At 36.8% G+C, this 12592-nt stretch overlaps 1 protein-coding gene across 2 annotated transcripts in view; it reads left to right on the top strand.

Annotated features, from left to right (window-relative positions):
* The window catches only part of LOC117121612 (leucine-rich repeat-containing protein 47-like), a 32794-nt gene that overhangs the window by 15084 nt on the left and 5118 nt on the right, over positions 1-12592 (top strand). For both annotated transcript variants that reach the window (XM_033266848.1, XM_033266847.1), the window contains one exon: positions 1627-1729. In XM_033266848.1, the coding sequence (XP_033122739.1) occupies positions 1627-1729 (103 nt within the window). The remainder of the gene's footprint in view (positions 1-1626; positions 1730-12592) is intronic.

The following is a 12592-nucleotide window of genomic DNA, read 5'->3' as shown; positions in this document are numbered from 1 at the left end:
TATATATATATATTTATATGTATATATATATGTATATATATATATATGTATATATGGTTTTTTTTTATTCCTGTATATATAATATTGTATTGGGATTATATTGTACTTTGATAACAATAAAATTATTTTTACATTGAAAACATAGTTTTTACCACCTTAATGGACGCCATCTTGGAATTTATCATGATGACGTCATAATTCCGATCAAATTTTTAAATGAGAATGATGAGTAACTATTTAGCCAAGTTGTTGTTACATTTCATATCCACAGTATATGTAAAAGTGACCAAAAACATAAATTTATTTCCCCTACCCCCATCTTAAATAGTTTAAAATAGGGTATTTTAGGTCAAAATTTCAAAGTGCTGAAAAAAAAATTGCCCAAGCCCCAGGCATGGGGATTTTTTTTCTGAGACACTATAGGGTATGCCTGTCTCTTATACACATCTAGATGTGTATAAGAGACAAGCCCTAGGCATGGGGATTTTTTTTCTGAGACACTATAGGGTATGCTGATTCAGAAAAACCAAAAATTAATTTTCCTTTACTTTTTTCTCGCTAAAGTTCATTTCAGCAGTTTTACAACCAGACTAAAAGGGGATTATAGAGGCATTTTCAGCAAAAATCGCCTACATTAGACCAAATTATTTAGCAATGAAAGAGATGAGAAAACAAGTTGAAATTTTGACTAAATAGAGGCAAGATATGTACAATTAAGTAGAAAAAGTTTCATTACCATGGGTAATTGCCCACATGATGAACCTGCTACCCGAAAATCGGCAAAAATGTCACTTTTTTCAGCCGGAACCCTTTTCAGGGATCCCTAACTCCTATATTATGGTTTGGATATAGTCAATCTCTCTTTTACACACAGTCCTGTCCTCAGATAGCAGGATTCTAGCACAATTAACTATATGTAAGTGCTCTTACCCTCACAGGGAGGACTCGAAAACTGATCTGATTTTTTGATTTCCGCCTATAAAAAGATAAACATCTGAGACGGCAATAACTTGAAAATGAAAAAAGATAGATCAATTCTGACATCAATTCAGCCCCTAACCAAGATACCAAGATTTTGACCTCCAAAAACCCTACAAATTGAGGTTCGCGATTCGCGAGGCCGAAAAGGGGGCGTGGCACCCGATTTTTGGGGGGGGGCCATAACTCCGAAACCACTTGGAGTAAAGTCTAGAATTTTGCATGTGTTTATTATTTATATAGAGGTATCTCCAAAATAAATTTTAGCCAAATCAGAATCGGTCACCTGCGGACCTCTGGTTGAGTTCATATGGAATGACCCGGAAAGTAGTATCAACAAATTAAACACACAAAAAGAGGTGTTTAACCAAAAACTTGGCAACAGTTAATGAAATATAGATTTTTAAATTTAACTGTGGAGGAAAGGTGGTGTAATCACGCTCTTTTTGACCTTTTTCTGTATCTCATGACCCATTCCCAAGTTTTTTGTCAAACACCCTTTTTTGTGTCTTAGAAAAATAAATTGTACAACATACTGTATCAAAAAATTCTTTCACTCTGGAGCCTGGCTTTAAGTTTTACCATTTCTATTTTCTTACAATACAAAAAGTGTAAATCAGCAAACTGTTTTTTTTTTTCTTTTTGTAGATACCTGGATTTACTTAAAGATAAACAACTTTACCCATGTGTGACAAATGCTGATGATCAGGTGATTTCCTTCCCACCAATCACAAACTCAGATATTTCCAAGGTATGTTTTAAAATAATTAGAAAAAAGAATTGTTTTAGTTTGAAAATAATCTAAGGAAAATAATTAATCCATGAAAACAGTTCAAAGATAATTAAAGTGGCAGCATGGTAGATGAAAAATAGACTGACATCGGGATCAACTAAAGTACAAAACAAAATAGCATAGTTTGCTGACTGATGGTAACCACTGAGTGTGCAGTGAACTATTTTGAAGTTTGTGTTCGTTATTTTATTCTATTAAGAATCCCTCTCCCTGTGATTTTAAGACATTGTCTTGAGTACAGGAGCCCATGTGCATGTTAACAAATGCACTACTGTACTTGTTTCTGGTACAGTATAACGCTTTTCCTTGCAGTTACAAAGCGCTGTAAGGTTTTTCCCTGGTCATTGCTACCATATTGGCACAGCATGCAACCCCACCAGGTACCCATTTGTACTCCTAGGTTGAGAAAAGCAACGCAGATAAAGTGCCTTGCTCAAGCACACAGCGAAATGCACAGCGAGGGATTGAAACCCTGACCTCAAGGTTGGGAAGCCAAACTAATTCCCGCTGCGCCAAACCGCTTCTTTACAGAGAGCAGGGAATATTCCCAGTTTACTTCCTAATTGGTGGCCAGTCGCATAACAGCTAGGAGCACTCACTAGCTGACGCTAGAGGCCCCAGACCTTGAGAAAGCCTTGGTAATCCAGCAGCGTGCTTCATCTAGCCTCCAATCTGCCGTGAGCAGGGCTGTCTAAATTAGCAGAACCTGTAAAGAACATCAGGATACATTCTTGGCTGAAGCAGGGGTTTGCCCATACCCCTAGGCTCTCTACCTAGACTCAGCCCACAGTAGAGGAAGAAGAATTTTTAGCCGGGGGCCGCAAGCATCTTTGTTATGCTACTGTTGGTGGTGTACTACTGTACATCTCTACAACTGGTTTTTGTCTGTTTGGAGACTTAAACCGCATGAATGTATCAAATGTATTGCAAGTAAATAACTTAAAACTGACTTCTATACTATAAAGGAAATGCATCTACATGACGTGTACAACTGCTGTAGAGAAATTTTTCCATTTTCTTCTTATCCAATGCTGATAAGACATTGCAGATATGAGTAGTGTAATTGCTTATGATAATTGAAGTGTTAATCCTTTAATCCTATAAATACTGGCCCTAGGCAGTGTAGATCATTTGCCATTGGAAACGTCAAATGTTGTACTCTGCATTTTAGTTAAAATCATTTGTTTTAAGTGATATTAGAATCAGTCATCATTTCTAATTTCTTCAGTTTACAGTATAATCGATCACAGTTTGAGAACAGACCCAGTAGGCCTACATAGCGAAGGCTGCACCCTAGCACAACATTCCTGGGTGCGTAATTCACGAACGTCGGTGGACCTAACTATAGACCGATATTAAGAATCAATCATCAATATTTTACTATTTTTTTCAAAATGAATATCAAAATATTGAAGGTACATAGACATTCAAAGTAAGGCGGTGTTACACGCTGGCCTAAATAAAATCTGCCATGCCTATCATCTGTATGCTAGCGTACGGCTCTACACGGCGTAATGTTTACCTCACATTTTTGCTAGCCATTGGCATTAGGCCTGTGTAGAAAGATGTAACCTCATCTACAGTAGGTCCTCCGAATCGAGAGACGTATACTGTGTTGTTGAAAATTTAACATACCGTATTGTCTCTAATAAACACCCCCTTCTAATAAACGCTTAGAATAAACGAGTTTTTTCAATTTGCAATGAGTGCCCAATCAATTCACATGGGTATCCAGTCCATAAAAAGGTTGACAAACAAGGAGTAATACTGTGTGCTGCTTTCTTTGATATGAAATTAATACTACTCAAAAAAGCTCACCCTAAACGTTTGATGTTTACTGTCTTCACGATTACTAGGCCTAGGCCTATTTTGTGTTTCTCTCATGGTATTTCGTTAGCCTTGTAAAAACAGGGTAAGCAGCAAACTGACGGCAAACAACAGGTAATCGTGTATTGTTAATGTGTCGCGTGTTCGACGCTGATTTGTCAAGGTGTCTGGTCAATGAAGTCTATACCGTAGTAAGAATGTTTCTTCAAGTTGAGGGCGTAAAAAATGTTTGTCTAAACATGGCCGTTTCATCTTCAAGTTCTGCTACGGAAATGTACCAGTATACATATAAAATTGAAAGTACTGTTAGAGGATTCCATGTGTACCAAGAAACTTGGATTCCAAAAATCGGAGAGATTCTACCAACAGTTCATGAGGCCGACAATGTTTTTGACAAACACGCGATTGCTGTTGTGAAAGGAGAAGCACCGCGCTGCATCGTCGGCCATTTACCCCAAGAGAACTTGAAGATATTTCATTTCTTTTTGAAACACAAGGGAGTTATTGATGTTCAAATAACCAGCAACAAACGAAGGAACAGCAAAATAGCAGGAGGCCTGGAGATACCCTGCACATTAACTTGTTCCTCTACAAATACAGAACTTATTGACCGTTTAAAGCAGCTTGTTTAGGTAATTTTTGATTTTACAATTCACCTCTAATGAAAAAAACTTCACCTTTGAAAAAATGCAACGCTCCCGGGGCGTTACGGTATTAATTTAAAACAAATCTGAAATCTGCTTTATTAGTTATAAAATAATTATAACGAGGGAGATAATAGATTAAAATGTGCTGTCTTCTTTTACTCAAAACAAACCTCAAGAGCTAAGCTTGCATGTTCACATCACACGTTGGTGCAAGTATTGGGCGATTTGGAACCGTCCATTTTCCAACGGGTTATAATTTGCTTTTTAGTACGATAATACGCCTGTAGATTTGAGAAATTATTCATCATTTTTGATAATGAAATACTTAATGTCGAAATATTTAATCCCAACACGATGGCATGCATTTTAATACTTATTATACTATCTTGTAGGCATGTTGTACGAGAAATTTTCACCAGGTATACATTGGACTTGTTTCCGGGCTTGTTTATTTAAGATTCCAGCCGATTTCGATGTAAAATAAATAGTTTTATGCATGAAATCCACGTAAATTAAATTAATAAAGGTTGTTTTATCAAATGTATGTTTATGCTCTAGTTGCATTCAACATCAAGTCTTCTGTGTGTTTTGTTTGAATTCCAACTCGAACGTTGATAAAATCGACCTATTGGTACTCGTGCTTTATAGAGTTGCTAGTCTTACAATACAGACATTTTATGCCGTTCAACTTAACAAACTTGATGTCTAACTGTGCGCTAAGAGTTACTACGGCTGGTATTTACAGACTATATAAAATGCGAATTTGTGTTGTAAACATACCATGAACCAGGCCTAGGATAGGCATAGGCTAGGCGTCTAGAAAAGTAAAAGGTACGATAAATAAATTGGATATTTAAGATTCATTGTTATTACAGATATAGATATTACATTTTTCTTTCAAAAATGAGAAGCAGCATTTTTTAATCGGGTGACATGTCCAAAAATCGCGATTCATTGCCTCAAATGTTGTTGTTAATTTCTTAATTGAAATTCCTCAACGAATGGAGTAATTTGGGATTTGGGAGTTTTTCAACCTCGTTACAAATACAAATACGGTTTTTAAAATGTTATATTTTAACAATAGTATTATTGTGAAGGGTGTAAATTGTTTCCTTGTTTTGAATCCCCTAACCAGACCCAGTCAGGAGGTCTAGTAAGCATTGTTAACTATTGATTTTAGTCAGTGTAATCCTTGACGGCCTGCTGAGTTTATCAGGGATTATTAGATCTTGGTTGTTAGGTAACACCCGGAGTTTGGCTTCAAACTCCAGGTGTATTGGCAAAAAAGCTCTATGCAGTTGTACACGTAATGTAATATGGAGAATTATGACAGCTCGCCTGTCCCTTAACCCCACTTGGCAAAAGTGATCATAAATGCATTGCTTGGAAGCTAAATCAAGAAGGATTACCAATTTTGCAAAAACAGTCACTTGCATTACTAACTTTGAGCAATGGCTCCTAACACAGAACTGGGAATGTGTTAAAAATGGACACACAACTCAACAGAAGATGGACTCTTTCTACAATATTTTGATTTTGGTTTAAGTTCATTTTTACCAAGTAAAACTATAAAAATACACTGTAATGACAAACGCTGGCTTACAGATTATTGCTGTGAAGCAGCCAATTCATATTCTTGACAGCAATTTGACCTCTGAAAGATCATTGTTTGTCAAAAAACAAGGGCCTAAGACGACTGAAAAGCGGAGTTTCCTTCTTTCGTTTCGTTCTGCCGGGTAAAATCAATTACTTTAGGCGACGTTTGTAGACTAACCTACACGTACCAACGTCTGCATGTTGCGACGCTCAAGTATTACTATTCAGCGTTTTTAATCTAGGTTTCATATTTCTACGTTTAATCGGCCCATGTCTCAGCCACAACATATTTGGAGGCCAATATTATTTACGAACCCAGTTAAACTTATTTACTAGCCTATTTCAGCGTGCTAATTATTACATTTAGGCGACGCTTGTTGTAGACTGGCATACACGGTACCAACGCTTGTTTTTACTATGTTTCTACGTGAGCTTGAGACGCTTGAGTATCACTATTCAGCGTTTTTACTATAACCATGGGCGGTATAAATGTCAACTCTGCCCAAGTCTCGGCACAGTATTTTGAGGCCTATAGTATTTACGAACCCAGTTAAACTTATTTAAATGTCAACGTGCTAATTATTACATTTTAAAACAATAATTAAAAATGTATTATGAGGGGGCCGCGAAACTGTGGCCAAGTTGACTTGGTGCCGAGTTGACTCGAATTCGATCATGCTTACGTCCTGTGGTGCGTTGGCAGTCAACTCGCCTCTACAAACTCGCCCCTAGAAAATTCACCGCCTTGAAAACTCCCCATACTAAATCATCTCACCAAATAAAAAATCCTACTCTAGGCCCTATAGGGCTAGCCTTGAAGGGACGAAGGTCCCAATGAAAAACAACGTAGCTCTTTGATAGCTAACATTGTCTATTTAACATCGCAATACATTATACATACATGTAGAAATTTTTGAAACTTTATTAAAAAAAACCTAAACCATAATTCACCACTATAGACACTTTTTGACAAAAATGAAAAATTACGACTTTGTCACCCAATAATAAGTGTTCTAATATAGACAATGGGTCGTGTCTCGTATTATTTGTTATATTTTTATTATTCATTATTTTCACTCGCATAAATAATTTTATTTGAAGAACATTTATATGCAGTTGTACTTCGCAGCACTTCACTTGCAATTTGGAATTTCTAGTATAAGGAATCTAATAAAGGCAGTGGGCTTTTGAATCTGGGAACACAGCATTATTTAAGAGGTTTACATAACCTGGTAAAATAAAAAATCATAGAGGCAAAAAGCAATTATTATAACAGCCGGGTGAAACATCATGAAAACCCCTGTAAATGGTATCAATATATAAAGGATACTACCAAATCCAATAATAATTGTAGTTTTACCGTAAAATTACCCAATATTCCCATATCTGATAACGTTGCTTTAGGTAATGCCATAAACACTTCTTTCACTGAATGTGGTAAAGATATCCCCTATTAGATAACTCATTATTTCCTGCCTTTCTTCCACAAAAAGAATCTTGTCCACGAGCAGAACCATGGGAGGTCTACAAGAAACTTTAACAAGAAATATTTCCTATAAAAAACGCCGCGACTTCTGTGCTTATTCAATTTGTGTATACAGCTACTTCCAAATGTATACTATGTGTAAATTTTGTTATCGTATTTAAGTTAACTGTTTTAATAAATAAATCTGTAACTGTATTTTCCTATAGATCAATAAATATAGCCCTATGCTTATTTATTGTTAAGGATAGGCCTAATTTTTTACTGCAATATGCATAATACTGAATATTAAAGATTATTTTTAAAATAAAATTGATGATAAAATAATAAAATGATAAAATGAATATAGAATTATCAAAGGGTGGGTCATCTAAGATTCTTCCTTCAGCTGGTTTGTTTGGGTTGTAATCCCATGGTAGGCTGTCACCTTCTCAAGGCTCGACCAAGTTGATAACATTCAGAGGCTTCATCATCAACTACAGTATTGTCGGTCCACTGCTGCACAAATGTTTCAGGATGTTGACGCCAAATCAATCTCTTTCTCTTGCTGTGTTGCACCATTTCGCTCTTCCCCAATATCATCTCTTAATCTTTTATGTTCTTTTCTCTTGTTCGTTTTTCCATCCATGGGGTCTGTTACTGTTTCTATTTGTTTGTACTCCTGCTGACTACAATTTCAACAACCAGAATGAAAACCACTGAGCCAAACTGCATTTTTCCATTATTGTTATTTAATAATGTATTAGTTTTAATATTATTTTATTTATTTGTATTCGTTCCCCTTCCCCACTAGCTTGGCTAGGCCTTCCTACTACTGCCACCAGTGTGTGGCTATTTTTCGATAAAACATGGGTACCGTACGATATCTCGATAAAAGTTAGCCTAACCCTAACCCTCTTCAGCGTAAGGCTCCGTATTTTTGGACATTAAATGTGGAATACCCTGGCTCTACTACAGTACTTGGCTAGTGGTAGGCCCTAGGTTGTGTCGTCAGTTTCTGTGGTTATTTTTTATAGGGTCAATGCATAGGTCTAGGTACGTAGGGACGATGATAGAGCCTAATATACTTTTTTTGCGATAATTTAATTACACTTCCCCCTGACGGACGCTGATGAACTGGCTTTAAGGTAGCCAAAATAGAGGCTTTTGACATGCTCGTGTTCTCAATATATTCCATATAGTTTGCCCGTTTCTATTCCATACCCTCTTCACAGCCGCTTTTTCGTTCCTAAGACGATATTTTTGTAATCATACCAATTTTCGCAGCCGCTATTTGGTTCTTAAGATATCTTCGCAGCCGCTATTTGGTTCCTGAGACGTCTTTTTGGTAACTGCATATGCTCGACATGGCTCGATAACATCACTTTTTCAATGCACATGCACACTGGCTGTCTAGCATTTCCAAGCGCATGCTCACTGTGTTTTTATAAATAATTCATGGACGTTATTTGGTAACTGCGCATGCGCATTGCTTAGTTCGGAATTCCCATTTCTTTGTAGTAAAAGCTACCGCTACCTACAGTTTCTTAATGACTACAGTATTTCTTCTTGATCGTTACAGCCTAAAGGTGCGGCGCGAAAATCTCAACCAGTGTATTAAAGGCAGCTTGGCCTGATGGGATTGCTCCACACATTCTAATAGAATTTGCTGTTGAAAAAGTGAACCTATATCTTACATCCATAATAGTTCTTTCCAAGAAGGTAAACTCCCAACACAGTGGATACAGGCTGTTGTAGTGCCTATCCCAAAGGTCTACCCACCAAAAATTGAGAAATTAAGACCCATCTCTTTAACATCTACAGTATCATTGCAAAGGTTGCAGAAGACTTTATTTGTAAAGTGGATTACCATTGATAAAAAGCATTGTTTTGTAAGAGACAGTATGGACGTGTCAAAGGTGCTTCTACCAGCTACTAGTACGGTTTATTCATGACTTAAGTTCTGCCGCTGAGCGAGGCCGAATTGTGGGAACAGTCGTCCTCACAGACTTCACTTAAGCTTTTTGGCTTAATCCAGCACAACATCCTTGTTGAGAAAGTTATCTCATGTGGAGTCTGTAGTTTGATTGTTCCCTGCTTTTGTGACTTCATCAGCAGCAGAAAACAGTGTGTTAGGTAAAATGGCCATCTGTCTGACTATATCACACTAAATGCAGGTATCCCCCAAGAAACGAAGTTTGGCTGTGAAGGCTTTAAAATTATGATTAATGATGCTATTATGGAATCCAGTTGCTCTGTCCTCAAGTATGTTGATTACCTTACCCTGTATGAAAATAGCAATATAAACCAGTTGAGTCTCCTACAACCTAAATAAATTTAATGATTGGTGTAATGAAAATTCACTCCATCTTAACCCTAGTGTCAGAAACTTCAGATTTTGTTTTTGCTAAAAATGCCCCTAGCCAGTTGCTTTTTCTTGGCGATTCTCAATTAAAAGTTGTTGATGAAGCTAAGATACTGGGTGTCACTATTCAAAATAACTTTTTGATTAGGCGTGATCTCCAAATTATTTCAGACGACAAAGACGCGTCTAGACCAACACGCTATTTCAGACGCGTCTAGCAAATCATCGGACCTAATTAGTGCAAATTATGAATATTCATTAGCTGCTCAAGACGCGACTGAACGATTGTGAACCGTCCACACGCTCACTCATCGTTCAGACGCGTTTTCTATTGTTTAAAGTCCAGTGAAGACCGTACGTATGAATGAGAAGCGATGGGGATTTTTTTTCGTGCAGGCCTACGTGAAAACGTATTGTTAAATCTGGGCAGGGCTGACAAAGCTGTCTCTTATACACATCTAGATGTGTATAAGAGACAGGTATACCATACATGTTAGGCCCATTCTTGAGTATGCTGATGTTGTTTGGCATTCAGGTCTTACAAACCTTAGTAACTCTATTGAAACCATTCAAAAGAGAGCTTATCGAATAATTTTGGGACGTGACTATTGGTCATATAGTGAGGCATGCACAAAGTTGAATCTCTCTACTCTTGCTGAGAGGATGGTATCTCATTGCCTCAAGTTTGCTAAAGGTCTTTCTAATACTAACCATTGCGCAGATTTATTACCACCTACCAGATTTAAACTAAATGTGCGAAACCTATGACATCGTAGTAACATTTCACGCCTGACTTCTCATGCAAAACGTTTTTCTAACAGTCCCATCCCTTACTTTGTTGACCTTTATGAATAAAAGTTTGTAACATGAATGAGATACCCTCCTCTCAGATTAAATGGAATTGACCTTTTTTGTGTTTTTCATGTATATTTTGATATTTAGAAATGATAGTAACAATCTTTTGACATTTTAATGTAAAGTTTTATCATTTTAAATTTCATTTTTAATGTTAATGTCAATTCTTATAATGATGTTTATAATGATGACAATAATTATTTTCCATTTTAATGTAACTTTTTATATGTTTTATTCTCCCTCCCCCTTGTGTAATTGTAACTTGTAATTTGGCCACTGGCCAAAATCTGTTTCAAATGAGGAACTTGAATTTTGGATAAAGTGGAATCTGTTATATTCTATTATCGTTGGTACAGTTTGTATACTCAATCAACACTGCAAAAATGACTACCACAAGCCATATTGGTTTCTACACTGATGTCTTTATTGCAAAACCGCACGCTCAGCACTTCAAACTCATCACAATACGTATCAATACACCACAACTCATGGTCTTTGATTTGTTTGTGTACTTTTTCTTTAACATGAGACGCAACGCATCCAGTCTACTTCTTAAGTGATGATTAAGGAACAATTTTGCTGGCGATTGGTTGGTTACGGAATGCTCAACGTTGCGGTAGGCAAGTAGGAATCGATCTAATTTTGTTTGTGCATTACCGGACTCATTTTTAGCTGCTCTCAGACCTTGTTTTAATGTCTGAACAAAGCGCTCCTCTTGACCATTACTACTGGGGTGGTAAGGCGCACTCAATTTATGTCTTATCCCGTTATTTTCCATGAACCTTTTAATTTCCATAGATGTTAATTGACTACCATTGCCTGATACAAATATCTGCGGTACACCTGTTCTGCTAAATAGGGTGCGTAACACTATAATGGTTTTTTCTGAAGTCGTGACAGGTCTTGTTTTTAAACAGCATTTGTCACTGCTGTGCGCTTGTACATCTGTTGGTATAACCCCTTTTCAGTTGCAATGGTTAAGAACTCCTTTGCTTGTTCTGTAATAACTCCATCTGGCTATAGGCGTGTGCTAGGTCAAGTTTTGTGAAAGCTACACCACCTGCTAAATTGGCCATTATATCTTCAACATTAATGTTTGGAGGTGCAACTGATTTTAGTAGCAGATTTATAGTTGGTTTATAATTACAACAGATCCTTACAGTGCCCTCTTTCTTTTTGACAGTCACAATACTACTACTTCAATCACTATGTGTTACAGGTGTTAATACCCCGTTCAAACTAACCTGTCTAACTCTATTTCAACTTCAGGTTTTAATGCATAGGGTAAACTATGCTCTACTATTTACCGGCTTAACATCATTTATAAGTAGCACATCTGCTTTAATGTGTTTAAGGCAACCAGGTTTTTCATCAAATAACATTGGATGTTTGTTTATCACCTGTTCAGTTGCTCTTAAGGTTTCAACTTTCTTTACTGTAGCTCCCTTTGAACTGAAATCTATCTTTTTCCAGTTTAATCTTATGTACATTAACCAGTCTCTTCCTAGTAATGCATATGTTATGCTCTACAAAATATAGCCACAAATAATGAGTTGTTTCTCATAATCCACATTAACTTTGATCGTACCTACTGGCTTTACTAACTCCCCAGAGAAGCTTTTGAATTGTTTATCTGTTTGAACAAGTTTGAACAGTTTATGTGGTATCATTGATACCCCTGCTTCTGCATCCAGTTCCATTTTTACGTTTCTTCCTTCTACGTTCAAATTAATGTAGATGGCTTCCGGTGAACATGTTGTTGATACAGCATCAATTTTGTACTCGTCATCCGATGAGTCGCTATATCTCTGCATAACACGATTTACTTTTTCAGTTGACTATTGTTTGCAGGCTTTTGCAATGTGTCCAACCTTTTTACACTTGTGACAGGTCTTCTTTTTAAACAGCATTTGTCACTGCTGTGCGATTTCCTTGTACATCTTGGACATGGTTTAAAGCAGGGCTTGCCCTAACTTTTTTTGGTAACTAGCCCACTGGGCTAGTTTACTAGAGATTTTACTAGCCCACAGAATATTTTACTAGCCCACAGACAGGAAAAAATTTTGTTT

The sequence above is a fragment of the Anneissia japonica genome, unplaced genomic scaffold, assembly GCF_011630105.1.
Source record: "Anneissia japonica isolate Jap-2015-1 unplaced genomic scaffold, ASM1163010v1 scaffold5825_len372023_cov165, whole genome shotgun sequence".
Taxonomy (NCBI): Eukaryota; Metazoa; Echinodermata; class Crinoidea; order Comatulida; family Comatulidae; genus Anneissia; species Anneissia japonica.
This window is presented reverse-complemented; position numbering and strand designations above follow the sequence as displayed.